The sequence below is a fragment of the Columba livia genome, unplaced genomic scaffold (assembly GCF_036013475.1).
Source record: "Columba livia isolate bColLiv1 breed racing homer unplaced genomic scaffold, bColLiv1.pat.W.v2 Scaffold_286, whole genome shotgun sequence".
In the NCBI taxonomy this organism is placed as follows: Eukaryota; Metazoa; Chordata; class Aves; order Columbiformes; family Columbidae; genus Columba; species Columba livia.
The window spans coordinates 50,124-73,938 of NW_027043323.1; the positions used below are offsets into that span (position 1 = coordinate 50,124).

At 47.5% G+C, this 23,815-nt stretch overlaps 1 protein-coding gene and 1 long non-coding RNA gene across 2 annotated transcripts; both read right to left on the bottom strand.

Annotated features, from left to right (window-relative positions):
* Positions 1-373: 373 nt before the first annotated feature.
* Positions 374-2,802, bottom strand: LOC110356155 (uncharacterized). Its single transcript, XR_010469437.1, has 3 exons — positions 1,734-2,802; positions 1,545-1,629; positions 374-959 (listed from the first exon to the last, which is right to left on the bottom strand). It is a non-coding gene; the product is annotated as an uncharacterized LOC110356155 (long non-coding RNA).
* A 16,070-nt stretch (positions 2,803-18,872) lies between these two features.
* Positions 18,873-23,546, bottom strand: LOC106145942 (SUN domain-containing protein 3-like). Its single transcript, XM_065048241.1, has 5 exons — positions 22,838-23,546; positions 22,179-22,263; positions 21,732-21,847; positions 21,395-21,562; positions 18,873-20,883 (listed from the first exon to the last, which is right to left on the bottom strand). Exons 1-5 carry the CDS (start codon positions 23,135-23,137, stop codon positions 20,689-20,691), a joined length of 864 nt encoding a protein of 287 aa, XP_064904313.1. The 5' UTR covers positions 23,138-23,546; the 3' UTR covers positions 18,873-20,688.
* Between the last annotated feature and the right edge of the window lie 269 nt (positions 23,547-23,815).

Consider the following 23,815-nt stretch of genomic DNA (forward strand, 5'->3'; position numbering starts at 1 on the left):
GGAGAGCAGCGCCGGGAGCACGGCTGGGCTGCTTGTGTCCGTACCAGCGCTCTGCAGGGCCCAGTCAGACATCTCCACGGAGACTTGCGAAGCCGCCTCGGATGCTTCCTGGTTGAGGAACAGCACGGTCAGCAGTCCAAGCCCACCAACAACCCCAAGGAGGCCTTCTCGGGGCTTCTGCCCAGCCAAACCTCCTTCCCCAAATGCATGCTCACCTTCCTCGCGCTGATGAGCTGCGCCCTCAGCTGAGCCACCTCCTGCAGCAGACGCCGCATATTTTGACTTTGTGCCACCAGCAAAGCCTGGTAATCGCTGAAGGACCAGGAAAGCAGATCTTGTCAGAGAGATGTCCGTCCCCTCTGGGGAGCGTCGGAGCTCAGCACGGAGCACAGACACGGATGCTCGCCTGGCTTTGCCAGCGCTTCCCTCCTCACCCGGCTGAGCAATGCAAAGGCCAGAGGGAAGGACGGGAGCCCTGGCTTTAGGAAAATGGGTGCAGGTAGCACGAGGTGTTGGCTGAGGCTTCTGCACAGACCCAGTTGCAGCTCAGGAAACATCTCTTACCTCTGGATCTTCTGTGTGATCGCAGACCCACAGATCTGCTCCTGAAAGGGAACAATTCCCCGTTAGAGTCTCCACCACCAGAGCTGCCGGGGCTCCCCGGGGGAGGCTTCCCCAGGAGACACGGCACAAGCTGCTCTTTCTTTGCATCACCCTGCACGGGAGCAGAAGAGCCCATGATTTCTCCAGCCGCTGTCAGCAGCGCTCCCTTGCAGGAGTCACCCACCTCCATCCACCCCTTCGCCCGTGTCGTCCACCCTGGCATCGAGGTTGTGCAGTAAATGCCAAGAGCCACCAGGAGCAACAGGAGGATGACTCGAAAGAACCTCATGTCCCTCAAGAACTGCATCCTCTGCCTGTCCATCACAAACCAGTTCTTTTTGGGGGCCATCCTGTGCCTGAAAAAGAGAGTCCAGGGGCTGTCAGGGAAACAAGTGTTGAGCAAACCCCTTCAACAGCTGGATTTGCATTCTTAGGCTGAAAAGCTGGAGGAACCTGATTTCTGTCCACACTGCTCAACCCTACTGGCAGCTCTTCCACAGAGGAAGAGCTGCAGGAGCACCTTCTGAAAGAGAAGGAAAACAATCCATAAAGACCAAATGAAGACTCTTGTCAGCAGCCTTGTGGTGTGGACCTCGCTCTCTCTTTGGCTGAGAAACCAGGATTGTTCTCACATAGAATCACAGAATAGTTTGGGTTGGAAGGGACCTTCAAAGCTCATCGAGTGCAACCTCCTGCCATGAGCAGGAACATCTTCACCCTGATCGGGTTGCTCAGAGCCCCGTCCAGCCTGGCCTGGGGTGTCTCCAGGGATGGTTCATCCACCACCTCTCTGGGTACCTGGGCCAGGCTCTCACCACCCTCAGGGGCAACAATTCCTTCCTCATGTCAGGGCTGGGGAACAGGCCCTGTTCTCCCCTTTGCTTGCACTGGCCCTGGACATCCCCTTCCCCCCGTCCACAGCAGAAACTTGCACTACGTACACGGCAAAGACGGACACACTCAGCAGACGTGTCCACAGCGAGACCAGGGCACCTGCCCCATGGCAAGTGAGGCTGAAGACCATCCCTGGGCAGAAAAAAACAGAGACAAGTCAGGCCTGTCTCTTGAGGTCTCCTCTCCAGGAGTTCACCCCCAAGCACGTCACGGCGAGCAGCAGTGGCTGAGCTTACATGCAATTTTTGTGGCCTCATTGTGCCACTTTGCAAATCCCAGAGTGGCAGAGCCGGGACTTGACTTCCAGAATCGCGTCACCAGCTCCAACCTCGTGCCGGCGCTCCTGCGGGAGGACAAAGGGAGATGCCGCTTGCCCACCAGCCCCACGCTGTGTGAGCCGAGGCCCTGGCCAGAGCTCGGCCTCGGGAAGCCTCGCAGGGGACGTCCCAGCTGCGGGGACAGAGGCAGCCCCTTCCCCAGCTCCGTTTCTCTCTCCAGAAGCCTCTGTCATCTTCCCCACGCTGCTCCCCACCCCACAGGTCGTGTCCGGCCGCGTCCCAGCTCCCACCCCAACCCGCCGCCCCGGGCAGGAGCGGCCAATTCTTACCCACTCGTCTGGCAGCGGCTCGGCCCCCCTGCCTCCCCTGCTGGCTCTTGGTCAGCCTTGGCCTCCAAGGAGCCTTTGGAGGCCTCTCGGCATCTTCTCCGGGGTGCCTTTCTCCTGGCCATGGCTGGCAAGGGCGGGCTCCCCGCTCAGCGCAGCACTTGGCCTGTCCAGGCACCAACAGCTCAAGCAGCCCAAGAGCACCCGCAGCAGGAGCTGCCTGCCCAGGGCAACAGCCAAATGGCAGCTGGGGCTCCTTCCCCGGGCGGGAAGGCCACGCTGGCCAACTCTGACCTCACAGTGGCGGCTCTGATGTCACACTGGGGTCCCCAGGGCTGAGCAGGGCGGGGACACCTTGTGGGCTCTGCTGGGGCGACACGGCTGCCGCCTGCCCGGGCACAAACGCCCCCTCAGCAGAGGAGTCGGATGGAGAACGGGGACGTTCATGGGGTCAGGAACGTGGTTTCCAACAGCCCGTGCGGAAGGAGATGTGACGAGCGCAGGTTCTGAGCTGCAGATGGACAAACTTGGGACTCGTCCTGTGGCTTCGAGTGGGGGAGTTGGCAGAGGCATCGACCCCCCAGCCAAACCAGCAGCAGTTTGGTGCAGGCTCCAGAGGAGGGAAAGGCCAGAGCAGCAGCTGAGCCCAGAACTGCCGCTGGGAAACCCCGAGGAAGCAAACAACACACTGAACTGCGACAACAAAGGCCAATGGCATCCTGGGCTGGATTAGAAGGGGGGTGGTTAAGAGGTCCAGAGAGGTTCAAGATGTGGGTGCACAGAGCCTCGTGCAGACCTTTCCCAGGGCCTGCCACTGGACTACAAAACAGCCACTTTGTTCCATCAGTACGGCAGCCTGGGGAGCTGCTGTGAGCTCTCTGCTGAGCAAGCTGCCCGTACAGCAATGGTTGTGCTGCTCACGGGTCAGTGGACAAGCCAAATTTAAGTGTTACATCGATCACCTGGCTTAATTAAATGCCTCCTAGATCGAACGAATCACCCAGCATGAAAAGGTTGTGTGATTTTTAATATCCTCTTTGCTTCATGGTACTTAGGGAGCTGAATTTGCAGAAATCTGAAGCAGTAAAATTCTGCTGGTATTCACCAAAACGGCTCCAGACTGCACTGACCACCTGTGAGATCAGGTCTGGTTCGCACTTTGCTGAGAAGAACGGAATCGACTGGGGAGAAAAGAACGACTTCAGGGCTAAAGGGAAGACATGACAGGGCCTGTTCTGCACTTTGCTGGGAAGAAAAGGATTTATTCAGACTAAACCCCTTCAAGGTGATGGACTAGAAACAATATCGGCGGTTTAACAAAACAAAGGCTCATCTGAGATCAGTGAAAAAAGATCCAACGAGAAGCAAGAAGAGCCCAGACTCAACTATTGGACTGAATCACAGTGACAGGACAGGAAGGGATTGAGATGGGATGAATCCATAGACAAACACATGGGGAATTAATTAACTACATTAATTAACTAATTAATTAACCGGCTGGTGCCGTCACCGCCAAATCTCAGCAGCAGCGTTTGTTAACACCGGTTAACAGCTTTGGGTTCCCAGAGCTGCCTTCAGCTCACGTAAAAGCGTCTCCTCGTAACGCCCAGTGTGAGCTCAAGAATGACGCCTCCCTAACACACACACTGAGGAACCTCAAGCAGTGCCCCCTTCTCCATGGGCTGCGTTACAACCTGTGACAGAAAGGGGATTCCACAGTCTGGAAAAGCTCCACAAGGAACTGGAGGTTCCTGGGTCTCAGAGTAATTCTAGAGCTCAAGTGGTGACAGACATCAGCTCCAGCTCAGAAAGGCACAGAAAGAGAAACCCTTTTCTGCCGTGGGTGCCAGTTTGGGGCAGGCTGCCCTGTCCACGGGGCAGCAGGAGCTGCCTGAAGAGCCCTTGAGCATGGCACAAATGGCCAGATTCTTACCTTATCTTGAAGCTTTGCAGGTTGTATTCAGGTTCTTATCTTAGTTTGAGAATAGAGAGCTGAAAGTTAGTCCTTATCTTATCTTGAAAGTGTAGGATGTGCATCCAAGAGCCTCACAGGATTCTATAATGAGCACATGGATAGTGCGCATGTGCTGTGACAAGAGGCGAAAAGGACAGGAGTGAAGAAGACTCCTTACTTCATCCTGCAGACCCCCTGAACGACCACCAGAGAACACTGCGCATGCTCAGAGCAGTTCTGAGACGTCGCAATTGATATTGCGAAATAGTTGTGGAATCTAATGAACATGCAACACATTTCTTGTAAACCTAATGGATATGTATGTGGCCAAATTGTATAAATGTAGTGGAGTTCGAATCAGTGGTTGGAACCAGCTTTGGATGCGACCCCCTGGTTTCCCAGTCCTGAAATAAAAGCACCGCATAGAACTACGTCTGTGGTTCTGTGTCCCGTTTGCCAACAGCCCCGCGACGCACCCGAGCGCTGGGGAGGGCGGCCCAGGACAGGACAGGACAGGGCGGGACAGGGCGGGCGCGGTGGCCTCGGGGCACCTCCCCAGCAGCCGTCAGCGAGGCGGGGGCCTCCCCTCTCGGAGGCGCCCGGCCCGGCCGCGGGCCTGGGGCAGCTGCCGGGCTCCAGGCGCCGTTCTCTCTCCAGAGCGGCTCCCGCTGTGTCAGGGCCGCCCCGCCCGCCTGTTTTCGGCTCCGGGCTGAGGCAGCGCGCCCTGGCGGTGCCGTTGGTGCCGTTGGCCCGGCAGCCGCTCCTCGGGCTGTTTTCTGCTTGCCCGGGTGCCGCACGCCTGGCCGGGGCGGGGATGCGCGGGCCCCGGGCCGTGGGGAACTCGCTGTGTGGGTTTTGCCCCGTCAGCACAGGCGCCTCCGGGTGGTTCCCGGGCTCTGCGCCTCGGGATAAACCTCGGAAGCTGTGCTGGGCTGCCCCTGGCTGGACAGCAGGTGCCCACCAAAGCTGCTCTGGCACTGCCCTCCTCAGCTGGGCAGGAGAGAGAAGAGAAACAAAGCACTCATGGGCCGAGATAAGGACGGGAGACATCACTCACCCATCACTGTCACAGGCAAAACAGACTCCACTAGTGGAAATTAATTCATTACCAATCAAATCTGGGTGAAGTCATGAGAAATAAAACCTCAGTCTTAAACCACCTTCCCAACACCCCTCCATCCAAAGAGCTACAGTAAGAAAAACGCTGGGCAGAAGGGTTTTGCTTAAAAAATGGTCAGTAAGATTTGTCTTTGCATTATCAAAGGTTTGTTTCTCAGGACTCAGCTCCTTCAGCAAGGGGCTGGGTATTATTTAAGCCCTGGCAAATGGGTTTGTTCCATCTTTCATTAAAGAAACACTGGGATGGGAGACTCTGAAACAGCCTGATTTTCTGTAATTTACACTGGAGCAATGGAGATGAAGGAAGATGTTCAAGCTGGACGTGTCTCCTGGCGCCATGATGTTGACATCAGGAGCTGGAGGAGCAGTTGGAACTTTCGAAACGTAACATTCTATACTGGCCAGCAACCACCTTTGGTGACTCGAGTGGCTGCAGGAGGCACCAGCTACTTCATGCTGGTGCCCTTTGCTAACATTCGGAGCGCACAAAATGGGCAAAGGTGGGAAAACCTGCCCTTACCAGCATTCCCCAAATGAACAGGTAAATGCTGTAGATCTTAGAGTGCTTTGGATCCTTGATTTCTTGATACAGCCGTGTTGACAGGGAGGTCTGTTATGTAACCGTAGAAGCTGATATGTCTCTCTGGGTCATGGCCACATCTGTAGATGAAATGTCTGGTTTTTGGAGGTGGTGGGAAGAGGTAATGATCATCTGAACCATGGGAATTTCTCACGTGAACTGCGCTCAGGTGCTCAGGGAACACATAGAAGTCCTGCGTGAAGATCACTCATCTTTCGTAGTGAATCAGGATTAGATTGATTTTGAATACGTAGGCCACGTTTATAATCTCTGCTTTTAGTTCCTTCCTGAAGTACTGCAGAATAAGTTATTGAGAAGAAAGTCCTGCAACGTGTGTTTGCCCTGTATTTAAATTCCACCTGCTGAAAATCCAGGGTTGGTGCTGGGCTCTCCATTATCGCATCCATTTCGACAATGGGGATTTTGGCATTAATGCCCGGGAGCTGGGCTTTGGCTCCAGAGCCCAGTGTGTCTCAGGGGATGGCCCAGTTGTACTGACTGCGGTCCAGACGTGGCGTGTTTTGGAGATGCTGCTTTGAGACCCAGCTGTTAATGTCTGAATCTGGGTGAAACACCTTCAAATGCACAAACAGCTGGAGATGGTGTGAGCAGTGCTGTGACAGCAGTCTCAGAACACCAGTTCCCAGACTTGTAGTTTTTTGGTTTTTGCTGGGCATCTTTCTGGGTTTGATTTCCTACTCCTTATTTCCCAAGGACCCACGTCCATTAATGGCAAGAGAGTCTAGTGTAGGATTGTACAGCTCATCTCATTTGGGATTGACCTGATTATCCTGTTGTGCAGGAAAGGAAACTCAACCACATGTCAGTTCAGTAACTTTCTGCCCAGCATCTCATGGAAAGGCTGCAGTACAATAAGTAAAGGGCTTCACTCCTCGTCTGGTAACAGTTTGACATCGTGAAAGCTCAATTGACCTAATTTAGGATAACTTTAGAGTTATCTGGAGCTTATGATAACTTTTAAGATAACTTAAAGAGTTCTAAAATATCGGAACATGGTCCCACAAAATCTTGGCAATATGGTCCCACAGCAGACCGTGTCCTGCTCCATTTAGTCCATTTTTATTGTTCTGCTTACAATAGATGACAACTCTTTTCTCCTGCAGCAGAAGTACAGCCAGACCTCCTGTTTCTGGGAAAAACAACCCTCAGGCTGTTTGAGGATCGGTTGTGCCTTCCAGCACAGCCAAGCTCGAAATATAAATGGACTTTTCCTGCCTCCTAATAACAGTGAGTGAAAATATTTTCTCTACTACTTGTTCATTAGAGTAAGTACATACACAAGAATGTCCTTGCAGTGCTCAGTAATCTCTATGAAGGTTCAAAATGTACTGTGGTAAATCAGTGGCGTAGGATCTGCTACCGCAGTGAGTTCAGAGCAAAGAAAGGAATTGTATTGGCATTTGAATAGTGTTGCCATGGGACTCCTTGAGCTGCCATGTTATGGATCTTCGTGTTGCAGGAAAGATGATGTCACAAGTGGTGATTCAGGCTGCTGGGATCCACAGAGCAGAAATGTTGCAGAAATCATTTGCAAGGGTATATAATATCTGAAAATCAAATTAGTTTTGGAAAATAAAAAAGCACCATTACAAGTTTTGTTTGTTTGGTTGGTTGGTTGGTTGGTTGGTTTTGTTTTTTCTCATTCCTTTGTAAGAGGAGCTCTTGGCTTCCAGGAGTCCTGTTAGACGGCTGAACCTGGAGCAGGGAAAGTGTCCAGGGCAGGGCACCAAGACAGGGGTCAGAAATCAGGCAGAAGCTGGAGTGAGAGCAGCGTGACTTGTCACAGATGCAGGAGCAAGGGGCCTAAAATCGAGTTGTTCATGGGCCTGAGCTCCAGAGCTGGAGACAGGTGTCATGAGAAAAGTCCAGAGAGACCTCTAGTCAGAAGCAAATAGCCTTTGTTCCAGAAATTCCCCCAGGGAAAGGTAGCGTGTCCTATCTGGGTGTGTCGAGCCCCCCAACCCCAGAGAAGCAAGGCAAGAACTTGGGGCTGTTTCTGTGAGTGCCCGCACTGCTTTCTTTGCAGTTCCCACATCCACAGCAGTGACCCCTGGCAGCTGGGGCTCTCCTGAACAAAACATAGGCACATTTTGGGTGTGTTGTGAGTCAGAGAAGATGCCCTAGAGGCCCAATGGACATGGGTAACCTGTAGAAGAGCCGTGTCCAACAATCAGAACGAGAAAATAAATCCAAACCTTTTTACTGAAAAATGCATACATTCAAAGTCCATGTGTCCCAGAATAGCATTGCAAACATTTTAACTGCATTTCTCCTTTTTAATACTTAGAAATCCTGTTAAACCAATTTAAGGTGGAGTTGGCTTACACTGTCTGGAGCTAATAATATGCTATTCTGGGCAGTGACACCGTTAACTATCAAGTTAAACTGCTGTATCTTACATTTTCTTGCATGAGATACAACAAATCTGATCTGCAGGAGTGTGACTAAAACAGGTTTAGTGTGATACACCGTAGTGCTTTATCTGCTCTTTCAGAGGAGTAGGTACCCATGCTTTTTCATACTTTCTGTTGTTGCAAGATGCTCTTTTGCCACGCTTGGCAGAATAGTTTTCCCAAACGTCATAATCTGCCCTCAATATGATAAAGATTTCAAACTGTACCTGCATGTCTGAACCTGGATTTGATATTCTAGTGCCCTTCTAATAAAATAATGTTCTTTTCTGCAGATGTGCCATTGCAACAGGGTGGCCAAGAAAGGACTCTGCATCCAGCACATCTTCAAGAATCACTCAGAAACCAAGAGAATATTTCCCTACCAGTTCATGCTCCACTGATTATAAGGCTCAACAATGCTGAAGATGAACAGGACGATGAAGAGGATGATGACAAAGAGAACTGTAAACAGATTATTGTTTCTTTTACAAAGAAGTAGAATAGGGCCTTTTCTACACTTCACAACTGATTTGTTGTAATAACCATGACCTATTTAGAAAAGAGTTGTTGACAAGTTTTGAAAATAGTTTCCAGGTAGTCCCAAAATGTTGGAAGTGTTGGTCACCAGATGTGAGGCATCATTCTAACTCCTGTGAAATGCCTACCTGTATATTTCAATAGCATTATCATCCACATACCTCTGTTGTATTAAATCAAGTTTAAAATGTGACCCACAATTTAGATGTCCATCCAATACTCTTCAAACTTTCTCTAAATTTGGGGACACAATTCACTAGATTAATTGAATGTTTATGCATTTATATATATTTTTTTGTTTTGGTTTTGTGCTTTTTAAAAGTAGCTGAACGGTTGACTGTGTCTCACTTAGAGATGAGGGATTCCTGGGGAAGAATGAATTGCACATTCCCAGAGGGTGAGAGGACGACTACCTGTTAGTGCTTCCTGACTCGGTTTCAGTAGGAGTGAGCCCCATGAATTCAAACCAAATAAAAGCCGGGGCTTTGCTGATCTCAGTAGCCTTAACTGAGACAGATGAGGAGCCCTCACTTCACCATCTCTGCCAGCAGATGTTCCAGGAGAGGAACTGTGGGCAGAGGTTTTGTGACAAGCGCTCTCTGGTGACATGTTTAATCAGAAGATTTCCTTTTGGTTGTCAGTGAAGGATTATGTTGAACATGAGCTCTGAAGATGGTTTTGAATAGTTTCCAATCCACAAACATTAGCTTATTCCTATGTGTTGTAACTGCAGTTCCATTGTTCTTGGCTATACCTAATATTAAGGAATCATTGTTGCGTCCAGAAGCGGAGCTTACATTTAGAAAAAAACCCACTGTGATCAAAATGAAATTCATGATGGTACATGATTATTAGGAATTGTTGAAGGTCTTTGTATAGATACCTAGTAATCTTTTAAAACCATTTCCTACAGATGTTTCTAATTGGGTGCCTAAGACTGCTGCAGAAATTGAAGAGGAAAGAACCATAAAGGAAATATGCTATAAAACTGGTAAATACGAAATCAGTCAGTCTTTCCTAAACAGCAATGAAGACAATATACTAAGCCTTTTCTTTTCTTTTCTTTTCTTTTCTTTTCTTTTCTTTTCTTTTCTTTTCTTTTCTTTTCTTTTCTTTTCTTTTCTTTTCTTTTCTTTTCTTTTTCTTTTCTTTTCTTTTCTTTTCTTTTCTTTTCTTTTCTTTTCTTTTCTTTTCTTTTCTTTTCTTTTCTTTTCTTTTCTTTTATTTTCTTTTCTTTTCTTTTCTTTTCTTTTCTTTTCTTTTCTTTTCTTTTCTTTTCTTTTCTTTTCTTTTCTTTTCTTTCCTTTTCTTTCCTTTCCTTTCCTTTCCTTTTCTTTTCCTTTTTGGCTATGTTTAGGAGAGTATTACAGGATCAAGCACCCCCACAAACACCAATCAACAGAAACTGTGTCTTCACCTCAGGAAAAGGAAATATTCCTCTTGGAAGCTATGGAGCGAGACTTAGAGAAAGGCAAGTAATATTCATCTTCTCAGACAATATTTACCATTAATAGTTAACATTTATTTTTCCCCACATATATACACATACATAGTGTCTCAGACATGGTGACTACCTGTATTGATTGTGGATGCAAAGAGTAGAAATGGGCTGTAAAACCTACGTGTACTATCTGGAGATACACAACCATTCCATAAATTGGATCAGATAGGATTCATAAATATCATTCATGAAAAGTGAGGAGTTAAAGAATGAGTAGGTTATTTGGAGCTCGTTCTTTACTTTGGAGCCGTAGCTTTTCTTTAACCTGTGTGTTATAGAATTGTCTTAGAGACCATGAGAGTTGTACGTCAGTTACAGTAGACAGGATCCAAACATCTAAGAAAATACAAAGAAGAATCTAAGAGGAGAGGCTAAAGGAAATTGCACTAAACTAATCACTGTCTCACAGAGGCGGGAGGAAGAGAATGGCAGTGCCATTCCCTGTGCTGACACACCAGCCGCTCACACATTCTTTCTGTTGCCTCTCCAGGGGATGGTAATACAATTCCTACAACATTTAATAATACAAAAAGAGGAGAGAGCTGGGAAAGGAGAATACCAACAGAGCGTATTCCCAGAAGAGATTATACTAGTTTTTGGATTATAGTGCAAAGAAAAATTCCTCTATGCTCATTGCAATTTATGTTTTCCTGTTTAATTTTGGGAAAGAAATGGTTCTGTGGAGTAAGAAACAGATATGTCTATAGTATAATACCCTTAGTCACCAGGTACATCGACATCGGAGGTGAATCTATTATACGAAGTTTGAATCTCCTGTCATTCATGGGTATTTCTGCAATGCTGTTTGTCAGCTTATCAGCAATGCCCGTTCAGCTGTTAAAATTATGTGTGGGCCCATGCTGTGAATTGTATCACTGAAGCGCCTGAGGATTGAAGTAATCCTTTTGTAAGCTGAAGTTATTTTGTTACGCCACGTTGTTTTAGTTGTTCGGTTTGCAGGACAACCCGTAGCTGAACTGACACAGCTGAGACAGAGGCAAAGCGTCCCTCATGTGCAAGGGGTGAGAAATAAGCACCGGCAGAGAGGAACATATTCAGGGTTGTGGTTTTGTTGCTGAGTTCTCTTGTAACAACAGGCAGCTCAGGCTCAGAAGTTGTCACCCTGTGCTTTGGAGTCTGTATCCATTGGGCTCCCACTGTGAGTTTGGAAAAGGGTTTATTCCCCCTGTGACACACACGCAAATTACATCCAGCTTTTCACTCTCAGTTCTTACAAATGTCTATGTGGATTAAAGCTAATGTTTGTAGTCTTTAACTGTAAACCCTAGATACGGTATTCATGAACATGTTCTGATTCATCGTGGGAAGTGTCCTGAGCCAGAACCAGTCAAAGTACTTGTACGAGTTCAAAGTGCTGTTGGTCTTTGTCTTTAGAGTCAACTTTGGAGTTTTGTCACAATTTCCTGTGCCAGAGGAAATACAGCCACTTTTGCTTTCCTTTTGAGGAATGACACTCTCCTAATAATTAACGTGTAAAAGCATGTTCCGCCCAAGAAGACCTGTGTATGAAGTGGGAGATTAGGCTTTCAAATCACCATAGAGTATTTGGAGAAGAAAATGGTGTGTGTTTTTTTAAGAAAGTGAATATGTGTTATTTTAATCCCTCAGCAACAAACCACAGTGAGCTGGTAAATAAGCATCACTCCAAAGAAATAAAGAAGAATAAATGGATTCCTGAGGAGCCAAGAAATTCACCTCATACAGTACCAGGAAAACGTATTTTGAGAAAACAGTTGGCTTATTCATTTTCATTTACTAAACTGTTAGATGATCTAGCACTATCCAGCTAAATTCTGTTCTTAGTGGACAATCCACATTTGGATAGGACTCTCCATAAAGAACATGTTGTTTTAATCTTGTCTTCCAGCCTCCAGGCTCCTGCAATATCTCAACATTTGAGTAACTGCACAGCATTATAAAGTTTGCTTTTTTATTTTTAGGATTTAACACTTCAGGCCCCAGAGGAAAACCAAGTTACCAACCAAGGAGTCAAAGGAAAGATGATGAAACTGCTTCTTATGTTCCTCGTGGGAGAGCAGCAGGAAGAAACACATATTGCGATTCTTCAGAACCTCGCAGATCAGCGTATGTTTTCTACCGCACTGTGGACGTCACCCAAGAACCAAAGTTCAGTGGATCTACAGGTGGGCTTCTGCTTAACCAGGATTCTTAAAACACCTCAAATGTGCCTGTCTGTATGGTGCTACTTTCTTTTTTGTCCCTGCAGGTTCATGTGAAGTCATTTATGCCCAAATATGGTCAAGACTAAATTTGATCCAGCATAATTTTCATAAGTAGATTGCATGCAGTATCCACAGTCAGAAATGTAAAGCTTTTTTAAGCTTTATAATTAGTCAGTGTATTCATCACCAATAATTTAGTCATCTTCATAGAAGAAATTCATTTATTTCCCCAGAAAGAGGAATGAACACAATGTTCTGCACAAATATATCAATCCCCTCTTTTTACAGTATTTTGAATGTGATGTATTCTTTAAAAATGTTTAGTAAATCTCAGAGTAGTCCACCTTTCTCTTCCCATTTTACTCTAACTATTGGTAGGTGTAGTTCTGCGGTAGAATTTCAGTTTCCTTTGGGAAATCCTTCCTGTCCAACATCTCTCCTCCCAGCAGGGGGTGAAGGAATGACCTTGCTTTGCATGGTGTTTTTCTACAACTGGGATTTCACTGGTGTTTTGATTGTGATGGTTTGTTTTGGCTTCATACCACCCCATAAACTGAAGCAGAAGTACTGAATTTCTGCTGCATTCTGGCCTGAACTGAGAGGAAGCAAAAGTGGCCATTTGTGTGAGCAGGAAAAAAGGAAGAAGAGGCAAAGCCACATCTTCCTGCAGAGGAGTAGGGGCCAGGTGAAGAGCCCTGTGCGTACTTGATACTGACACTTGCCTCTTGGAGTTCTGTTTGCAGTTGGAGGTGGGCTTATCTATCAACCAGTGCCATTACAGTTTTAGCCTTGTTGTTTGTAATACTTTGTGATGTTCACAAATGCTGCCCATATCCAGCACGTGTCTAAATGCTACAGACAAAAACATCATTCCTAGTTCAGCCCAAAGGTCTCCTTCGGAGCACATCAGTCTTCTCGGGCTCAAGAATGGATGTTTCAGAGGTCCACATACCACCTGTGCGGTACAGAGAAAGGGCAGGTAGTCAGCACTTAGAGGACAGTAGTGGATAAGGGGGTTGTGTTCACAGCTGCACTGCAGACAGTCTGAAAACAGAGATACATTCAGAGAAAAGGATAGAGATGTTTTCCCACAGCAATTCTTCCATTGAGTGCTTTGAGGTTTTAGGTACTATGATGACATGCATCTTGAAAACACCATCAATTTGATCAGATAGGATTCATAAATATCATTAATGAAAAGTAAGAAGCTAGAGCGGGTAATTTGTAGCTGGTTTTTTCCTTTGGAGCCGCAGCCGTCTTTAACCTATTATGCAGTTTTCTTAGAGATCATCACAGTTACACGTCAGGTGCTCAAGTTACACTAGACAGGATCCAAACAACTAACAAAAGAGAAAGAAGAACATAAAACGAGAGGTTAAAGGACATTATACGTATCACTATCTCACAGAGGCGGGAGGAAGAGAATGGCAGTGCCATTCCCTGTGCTTACACACCAGCAGGGCACACATTCTTTCTGTTCCTTTCCAGGGGATGGTAATACTTCTGCAGCACTTAACAAGGCAAAGAAAGGAGGAGAGAGTTCAGGAAGGAGAGTTCCCGCAGAGCGTGTTCCCAGAAGCAACTGGCGATCCTTTGGCAATGGAGGTAATATACTTTGGCATCAGCTTCTCATTGCTGAACACCTTATTGTAAATAAAATAACTGAATAGATTTGAATTGGGTTGTCCACAAAAAAACGTTGGTTTTTTGGTCAATCTTGTTTTCAGCCTCTAGGACCTTGTAATATGTCAAATTCTGAGTAACAGCACAACATTTCTGTACTTCTGTTTGCTTTTTCACTTTTAGGAATTCCCTCTTCAGATCCCAATGGAAAACCAAGTTACCAACAAAGGCGTAAAAATAAGGATGATGAAACTGCTTCTTCTGTTCCTTATGTGAGAGCTACCAGCAGAAAGACTGATTCTGATTCTTTGGAACCTCGAAGATCAACATATGTTTTCTACCGCACTGTGAATGCCGCCCAAGAACCAAAGGTCAATGGATCTACAGGTGGGTTTGATTGTGATTGATTTATTATTTTCAATATTTAGTATTATTTTTTATCTTGGAAAATCATGGAGGTTGGTCTTATCCAAACTTCTGATACCTATTTAGTGTCAATTTTTATTATTTTTGCTATTATTGTATTTTTAATGTTGGACAGGGGACTGAATTAATTCTCTTTCCATTCATTCATGGCGATATTTTCATTCATCTTTTTTCCGTCTTTCTACTGTCCTCTTGATAGGATGTACTGTGTCATAAATCTGACAAGAGCCTACGGGTGGGATTCAAAGTCCTGTATCTTTCTTTTTGGAAATCTGTTTCAGATGTGACCATAATTTTACATCTTTCACTTTATTTTTAACTATCTAATCTGTCACTTTATGTAGAAATTTAGTGGTAAATAATTTCAATAATCATAAGTGAAGAAAGTTATTTCATCTTACCAGTTTCAGTCATCTCGCTTAAGCTGAGTTGAATCTCCATGTTGAGATGCCTCCCTATCTCGAATTTTCAATAAAAAGAACCTCCTTAAGAGAGTTTCTCTGCTATGTTACCATGAATACAGTTAAATCAAATGAATCTCAACATCACTGCCACATCTTGGCATTAATACTTGTGTGTATTTGGTTTGGGTTTGTTTGTTTTCTTTTAATGTTTGTTTTGGCTAAATGCAGACAAATTGGTACAGAGATTACAGAGAAAACATTATTAATTTTTGTCATAACAACCACCATTCCCACTGTTGCCAATTTTCTTTTCAGCAGCACCTGAGCCATATGGTGGGAAATGCTCCAAACCAAAGAATCAGCTTGACACAAATAGAAGATTTTCGACCCAAACAGAAAGCTATGGTAATGCTTACCTGTTGTGTTTAAACTGAAAATTGTAGGATTATTTTGCAATTAATGGTTTGAATTAATGTAATTAAGATGGAATTAGTAGAAAACAAGAGAGTTCATATTTTTAGCCACATTTCACAGGAAACAGTCATTGGGCAGCTTACTCTGATGCACAGTCAGCTGCCCAGCACAAAAACATCCCATTCCCTTATATCGAGTGTTTGCACAAGCAGGGATAAAAGAGGAGATTGGATTATAGATTTGTTTAATTGAAAAGCAATTGATGCCTTTGGGAAGATTTTCAACACAAGAATATTGACTTTGTTCGAGGCGCAGGTGTCCGTGGCAGAATCGCCTCCTTTGGGAGATCCCGTGAGCTTGAGGAAACGCTGCAAGATTACACATGATCTATAAAGTACTGGAGAAAGTCTGTATTTAACACTGGCTTGTATTTCAGAGATGATGTGTGATTCACTTGGTGCTTTCATTGATACTTCAACTGATAGAGTATTTAATTCGCGTATCAGACTTAGAGAGTCCTTCCTGAAATTGGAGCTGAAATTAAGAAACAATGTTTATGTTTATTCCACAGACAAATATACTTCAGGATTTTACAATGCACCACGTTGGAGGAAAAGAAATCCACGTGCAAATGCATACTGTAAGTTTAAAACAACCATTCGGGGAACTGTTTGATAGATATTTGTACGATTAATTCTTTTTTGCAAAAGCAACATCTCTCCCCACCTAGAAAATGTAAAATTGGTCTGAAAGCTTTTGCTGCCAAAATCCACAAGATTCTAAGCAATTCTGAGTCATCTGAAAGAACAGAGAATACTTTGTTTGTTTGCAGACATGTAATTTTGACTGTATAACTAACCTGTGATGTCTGATGTTTTACAGTATTACTGAGATGAAAGCAAAGCATTAGAGTCTCTATCTCATGTCCCTTGTAGGAATGGCCAGAGCCTTGGTCTGCACTCCGTGCTTCATTGCGACGCTTCCTTCTTATCTCCCACCTCCGTGTTCCCCACAGATGTTACGGGGACTTTGCTCTGCAGTTGCGCAGTTTGAAATGTGGACTAGCAGAGTGTCCTTATAGTTCTTGCAAGCTTGGCCTTCTGGCTTTCACTGAAAGTTCTGCCCTGAAAGGGCAAAGAGGTGAAGTCTGAACGCTGTGGAGCACGGCCCTTTCTTGAGTTCCTCGTTTCACTGGTACTCTGTTCTATAGCAGATGGTCAGTAGCACTTTTTGTGGATGGTCCCATTAGTCTTTGGAGAGTAGGAGCGTGCTCTAGGAGATCAGTCCAAAGCGGGTGGCTCAGAAAAGTGCAGCTTTGTGACTTTGTGTTTCAAAGCCCAGGTGACCCAGCTGTCAGGATGAGTTTACCCAGGGCAGTTCCATATTCTGTGTTAGGCCTTCTGATTCCAGTCTGAGATACAAATTCTGTTGAGGCACCATATAGATACAACCAACCTAAAACCACCTTGTGAAATCCCTCCACCAGGTTTGCTGCTGTATTTGGGTTCTTTGTGCAAGTACCGTACCTGCTTGGGAAGGTTTTAGAGAGAAAAAACTTGAGCAGGACATTTTCAAGCACGGCTGAATTACAGTAGGATGATTGCTTTTCCCTGTTGCTTCCAGACCTGCTGAAAGTTTAATTTTTAAAATGTTTCTGAAACAGTATATAGTTTTGCTCTAATGAATTATGTACAAAAAGTTATGTATTTCTATTTTTACAGAGGATCCAAGAAGACTTGGAAGCAAATAACAAAGGAGAACGATATGTAGACGTGAGAAAGAGATGTAATGAGTGTGTTAGTTTACAAGAAAAATAACTGGAAAATCTAAAGATGAAAAAGCGGCAAATTCAAAAAATAAGATGCAGGAAGTACACTGTAACATTTCAGAACTGATAGAAATGGAAATTAAAAAAGTATGCTCTGCATGGTCACGTATAAAGGTCTTAAATAAATTTTATCTGTTTTGAAAATTTGGTAATTGAAATTATTTTAACAGACTATATTTAATGCACAATTACTAAAAGGAATAGATACTATCAGTTTTACTTTGGACTTTCAGAGGACTTTTAATGTCAACAGCAACACTCATGCATTCTAGAAAGTAATTGTTTCCGTGTGAAAGCCGGATCCTTAGATGGTTCAGCTGTTTGCTGGCTGCTCGAGGGCTCAGTCTGAGTTTGATCTGGAGATTTTGGCACTTGAGCAGGGCAGCAGAACTATGTGATGAACTAAATGAACTGTGCAACCAAACTTTCAGAATTAACTGAAATATGCTGTACACACACTTTAAAGCATAAAATATTTCATTTTTACCCCAGTCCACAAAAAGGGCTGCAACTCCAGGCCTGGCAACGCCAGACCTGTCAGCCTGACCTCGGTGCCTGGCAGGGTTATGGAGCAGATCATCCTGAATGCAATCACACAGCACCTTCAGGATGGACAAGGGATCAGACCCAGCCAGCATGGGTTTAGGAGGGGCAGGTCCTGTCTGACCAACCTGATCTCCTTTGATGATCAGGTGACTCACCTGGTGGATGAGGGGAAAGCCGTGGATGTGGTCTATCTGACTTCAGCAAGGCCTTTGACACTGTCTCCCATAATATACTCCTGCAAAAGCTGGTAGCCCGTGGCTTGGACAAGTGTACTCTACGCTGGGTTAAGAACTGGCTGGAGGGCCGGGCCCAGAGAGTGCTGGTGAATGGGGCTGCATCCAGCTGGCGGCCAGTCACTAGTGGTGTTCCCCAGGGGTCAGTGTTGGGTCCAGTCCTGTTTAACATCTTTATTGACGATTTAGATGAGGGGATTGAGACCATCATCAGCAAATTGCTGATGACACCAAGTTGGGAGGGAGTGTCGACCTGCTGGAAGGCAGGAGGGCTCTGCAGAGGGATCTGGAGAGATTGGAAAAATGGGCCGATTCCAATGGGATGAAGTTCAACAATGGTGTCCTGTCCTGTATCCAAACGAGCGTGGTCAGCAGGACAAGGGCAGTGATCCTTCCCCTGTGCTCTGCACTGGGGAGGCCACACCTGGAGTGTTGTGTTCAGTTCTGGGCCCCTCAGCTCAGGAAAGAGATTGAAGTGCTGGAGCGGGTCCAGAGAAGAGCAACATGACTGGGGAAGGGACTGGAACACAAGCCCTATGGGGAGAGGCTGAAGGAGCTGGGCTTGTTTAGTCTGGAGAAGAGGAGGCTTAGAGGTGAACTCAGCACTCTCTATAACTACCTGAAGGGCAGTTCTAGCCAGGTGGGGATTGGTCCCTTCTCCAGGCAGTCAGCAATAGGACAAGGGGCCATGGGCTTCAACTCTGCCAGGGGAAATTGAGGGTGGAGATTAGGAAGCAATTCTCTGCAGAGAGAGTGATCAGGCATTGGAATGGCTGCCCAGGGAGGTGCTGGACTCACCGGCCCTGGAGGTTTTTAAACTGAGACTAGACATGGCACTTAGTGCCATGATCTAGTCAATGGACTGGAGTTGCACCAAGGCTTGGACTGGATGATCTCTGAGGTCTTTTCCAACCCAGTTGATTCTGTGATTCTGTGAATTATCTCCAGTTTTAAGAAAAAAAAAACAAACTAAAGTGTGCTTCTGGGTGAGGATGGACCAGGCTCGGGATCAGTACCAGGGCTGCTGCAGGAGCAGGTGTCTCCCAGCACGGACACACCGGGGGGACCTGTCGACCTCAGCACCCCTGGGCCCCACCAGGGCCCAGTTCAGCAGCCCTGGGCCCGAGGCTCAGCCCAGGGAGAGCCCCACAACCAGGGTCAGAGCGGTTCCTGCTGCTGCCCCGAGGGTCACCAGCCCCAGGCAGCCCTGAGCCAGAGTGCAGGTGTCTGAGCTGGGCTGAGCTGGAAGGGGCTGCAAAACAGCTCAAGAGGAGGCGATGGAAGAAGGTGCTGTGTGTGTGGCACCGGGGGTGAACCGACACCCTCAGTTTGGTATCTGGACCCATGCTGGGCTTGCACATGGACTAAGCCCCAGCTCAGAGCACAAATTGCTGTTCCCAGCCCTGGGTGCCAAGCGCTGGTCCTGCTCTCTCCTCCCTGGTGCGGCCCGAGCGCACGACTGCCCTGCCTGCTCCTGCCTTGGGGCTTGGGGAGCTCGGGTGAAAAGGAAAGACAGACTGGTGTGGGTATGGGATCTCTTAAGTGTCCTGGGGTTGCTTTGCTAAACACTCTGTAACGGTTCCTGGGCTATTAAGTCCATAGATGCCCAGAGAGGCAAAAAAGTCCATGAACCAACTTTCCTACTAAGGTTTCCTTCTTATAAAAAAACACACTTCCATTTTCTCATCGGCAACAGACTGAAAGATGGAAGCTGCAGCAGCATCTCCCTCTTGCGAAAACAGATAACAACAGATGGTTCCACTCAGTCGATCCTTAGTTGCTTCCTCCACAGGAAACCTGTCCATTAATTTAATCTCTGGTGTCCAGGCAGGGCCTTGCTGATGTTCCTGTGTAGGCAACAAGTGTGTGGATGTCAGGCTTTCTGCAGATTTGTTACAGAGTTTTCCAGTTTCTTTTAATTAGGAAAACCTTGCTGTGGACTCCTGAAGTCTCCCATAAGCTGGTGGGTTTAGAGAAGGACGGGGAGCTCCAGTGAGCTCAGGGAGGACCAGTCAGTGTCACAGGCAAAGCAGAATGGAACTCGACTGGGTGAAAACTAATGGAATTTATTGATAGATGAAACTGCCATGTCTTCCCCATCTCTGGGCGGATCACCATGCACCCTGAACCGATACAGGCAGGTGTAGTCCGGCTGGCCCCAGTTGCTCAGCACTTGCAGCCTGATGTAATTCACGACCCCAGGGAGCTCGTTCTGCAATGACAAGAAGAAATGAGTCGCCTTTTCCTCTCTGGCACGTGAGCACTGACAGAAGTGCCGCACCAACGGCCTCGATCAGCAGCTTCTTTCCTGCTGCCCCGCGGGGGCTTTGACCTGTCGTGGTCAAGACGTTCTTATCCTGCTCTACCCCATTGGGCCACGAGAACAGCCAAGGAAGAAGCAGCTACCAGATGCCTCAGCAAATACACTGGAAAGTTCTCGCCTGCTTTGGGGCACAGGCTTCCACAGTCAGAAGACCCAGGGCTGGTGTCAGTATAATGTCTCGTTGCCTTCTCTAGAAAGCCACGGAAACAGAACGTCCTCCCTGTCACTACTCACTGCCAGCACCAACAGAACCCTCAGGAAGCCCAGTATTTCTGGTCTCTAACTGGCAGAACAGCAGTCGTGCATCCTACGGGATGCGGCCGCTTGTGTGCACTTGGGGTCCAGACAGTCAAGCTGATTCCAGCTTCAACTGTGGCGCTTCTAAGCACTGAAGTTTAAACACAAAATGAAAGAGAAGACCAGCAGTCCAGGCATCTGCCACCAGGAAGCTGAAGCAGAAGAAAGGCAGCGTGGCACACGCTCAAGGACAGGGCTGCCTGTACCCTTTGGCGGGGAAGCCTCTCCCCATCCAGCCGCATTTCTCCTCCTCTCCTGCAGTTCTCCTCCCTCTCTGTCCCCATACCTTCAGCTGGAAGGTCTGACTGGGATTCAGCGCCGCCAGGAAAGTGAACTGTCCCAGGAACGTTCCCTGCTCCTCGTGTTCTTCCTTGAAGCCCTACAGAAAGATGGGTGGAGAAAACAGAGCGTCTGGTGCACCATGGGAGACTGAACTTCAGTCAGTGAAGTACGGGGTTATTTCAGCTACGGAGTCCAAGGATGATGAGCACAACAAAAAGACCTGAAGCTGCAGCTGGGCAGCACATCACACTTGCCTACTCAATGAGTCCAAGCTGGCAGTCAGAAAAGGAGCAGATGCTCCCAGTGAGAGGGAGGTAACCTGAGGATCACAAATCCCACTTGGGTTGGAAGCCAAAAAGGTTTAAGACCATGCACTGTCCAGCTCCTTTTCCCTGTGGCTCCTGGAGTAGCATTTTGCCCCAGAAGCCTTTTTTTGAGTGGTACATTGAATAAAAGAGGAATACAATGGGAAGGAAGCAACACCAAGGAGCCTGTTTCTTCTGAGAGACAGAAGAAAGCTTCAGGCCACCAAAATCTTTGACCCATCTTCATCCCCTGCTTAGATATGCTGTGCAACCCCAGCCCCCCACACTAGAGAAGTCACTTACGTAGACAGCAAAGTCCTTGGGAGCTCCAGAGATACTTTCTCCATGGAACGCTGTCTCTGAGACATGGTCCATGGTGACGGCTCTGGGAATGACTGGCATGGACAGCTTGATGAAGACGTGTCCTTGACTTCCTGGAAAGGGCCAGCAGTTTCCAGGATGATTTTCTGGCTGAAAGGACAAGAGATACTCAGCAGGGAGACACAGGAGGAGAGCAGGTCCATGTGAGAAGGAGGTAGGAGAAGAAGCTTCAAGGAGTAAGGACAGGGGAAGGCAACTCTGAGCAGCATGTGTGGTTCATTCTCCTGACCTTTGTTTTACTGCTTCTTGGTGTTCCTACCTCCAGAATCAGCTCAGGGGTCCTCATGTAATCCATTATCGACAGGGAATACAGGAACACCTTTGCTTTGTCAGTCCGGAGGGATGGAGAAGTCCTGGAAAGAATGACGGCAGCCCCTGGAAATTAAAACATGAGCATGATCACCAGGCAGTGTCAGGAGGAATATTACACTGTTGACTTGAAAAAGGCTTCTCAGTTGTCATCCATGCCCTACAGTGGGTTCCCCTTTGTCTTGATGGCATGACCCCTCTGGAACACATAGCAAGGAGTCATCAAACTGTCGTATTTGGCTGTGGAAATAGGCAAGAATGTGAACCAGCCTTTCTGTTCTTCCCACGGGGTCTGACCCGTTACAGGCTCTGTCAGTGGGGGCACTTTTAGGGCCCATCTTGTCAATCTGGACAGGAAGCGCATTGGAACTGGTTTGTATGTAAAATGTCACGGCACCTGCCGATTTGAGGGCATAATCCGGCATCAGGACGTGGATTTCCTCCAGCTTCTCCAAAGCTTGATTGATGATCTCCTGAACAGCCTGGGAAGGAACACAAAGGAGAGTGCCTGTTAGAAGGAAAACGAATGGGGCAAGCAGCTCCCCTGTAAGGCCAGCCAAGGTGAACGGGGACAAGGCCGATCTCAGATGGAAGGAACAACCAAATTGCCTGGAAGCCTCCCAAGTTTGCTCTGCTGTGATTGACGGGATCAGAAAGGGAGGGCTGCTCACTCCAGTGCTCTGAATGCTGGAGCTGCGGGAAGGGGCTGTTCCTGTGGAGAGGCCCCAGGCCAGGAAGCACGGATAGACAAGCCTTCTGGGCATGAGATAGGCCCAGCTTAACTCTGCACTGGTGGGACCATTCTTTAATTGCAGTCCTCCCTTGAGGAGAACCCGAGATCTGGACGCAGAGGAAGGTTCGACTCAGACAGCTGTCATTCCCGTCACGCTCCCTCTCCCCCATAAGGACGTGTGGAGCAACAGGAAAAGGAAGCATGGCCATGACAGCACTTGTTCCAGCAGCACCAGCCTGTTGGCTGTGACAGGGAATGGAGTAGGATACATGCTGGAGGGAGGATAAAACCCCTGAGCAGATCCTTCTGCCTTGTGCCCTTACCCATCCGGCAAAGCCTGGGACCTTTGCCTGCTTCAATCCTTCTTGTAGAGCCAGCTCAGCAACATCCTTTGCACTCCAGCGCAGATGATAAAGTTGTTCCTGAAGCTTACGGAGCTGGACGGGCAGGGACGGGGTTTCGTTCAGGTCTCCTAACTCTTTTGCAGTGTTCCAGGTTAAGACGCCAAGTCGTCCCACATGGTAAACTCCTGTCAGACACACACCAGAGCTTAGAACTTGGTCTAAGGCGGGGCTATGCCTCAGGCTACCTTCTCCCCTTTCTGTGTCTCTCCCAAGTGCCATAGTTGTCTCTTGTTGCCTTTGACAGTGGCCGTCAGGGCGTATGGGCTCTGCAATAGATGGACGTTCCCTGCCCTGGACTGTGCTCCTTGTCCTGCAGAAGATTCTCAGCCCCTGGGGCAGGAGAGCTCAGCCACGGCCTCTCCCTGGGCTGAAGAGAACTGGCTCAGCCCTCCTGGGGAAGGCAACTCAGCCCTTCCTCACCCACACCCGTCCCGCTGGAGCAGGGACTGGCACAGCTCTGTGGGGACTTTCTGCTCTTGGCTGAGCTCCTCTGCTCACAGCGGAACAGGGCAGGATGGAGCCCCGAGTACCTCCTAAAGCACCGTCCTCAGGTCGGAGATCTGCAGAGACTCACCGAAAGAGAAGAGACCAAGGAGAAGCACGAGGGTCGATGCCTTCAGTGCCTTCATCTTCCTGCAGAGCAGATAAAGAAAAGGTTGGTGAAGCTGGTGGTTCCCGTGCAGATCAGCAGCAGACCGGAGAGCAGCAGCAGGGACTGCAACCCTTGAGCCTGGCGTTCCTGCCGTGTGCATTGGCTTGGTCCTGCACCAGCTCCAGTCACTGCTGGAGGTGTCACCATCTGCACCAGTGGGGGATTTGTCACAGCAAAGATTGTTTCCTTAGGGACAAAGGGCTCAAGATTGACTCTGGACTAAGAACAGGAGTTGCAACAGGACT

Bases quoted from the DNA above. Each gene is read 5' to 3' on its own strand.
- LOC106145942 (XM_065048241.1), bottom strand. From the start codon at position 23,137: ATGGCACTTGGGAGAGACACAGAAAGGGGAGAAGGTAGCCTGAGGCAT. The intron at 22,264-22,837 runs GTAAGGGCACAA...GTTCCTTCCCAG, and splicing joins TCCCAGGCTTTGCCGGATGG to GCTGTTCAGGAGATCATCAA. The intron at 21,563-21,731 runs GTAGGAACACCA...TTGTCCTTTCAG, and splicing joins CCCCTGAGCTGATTCTGGAG to CCAGAAAATCATCCTGGAAA.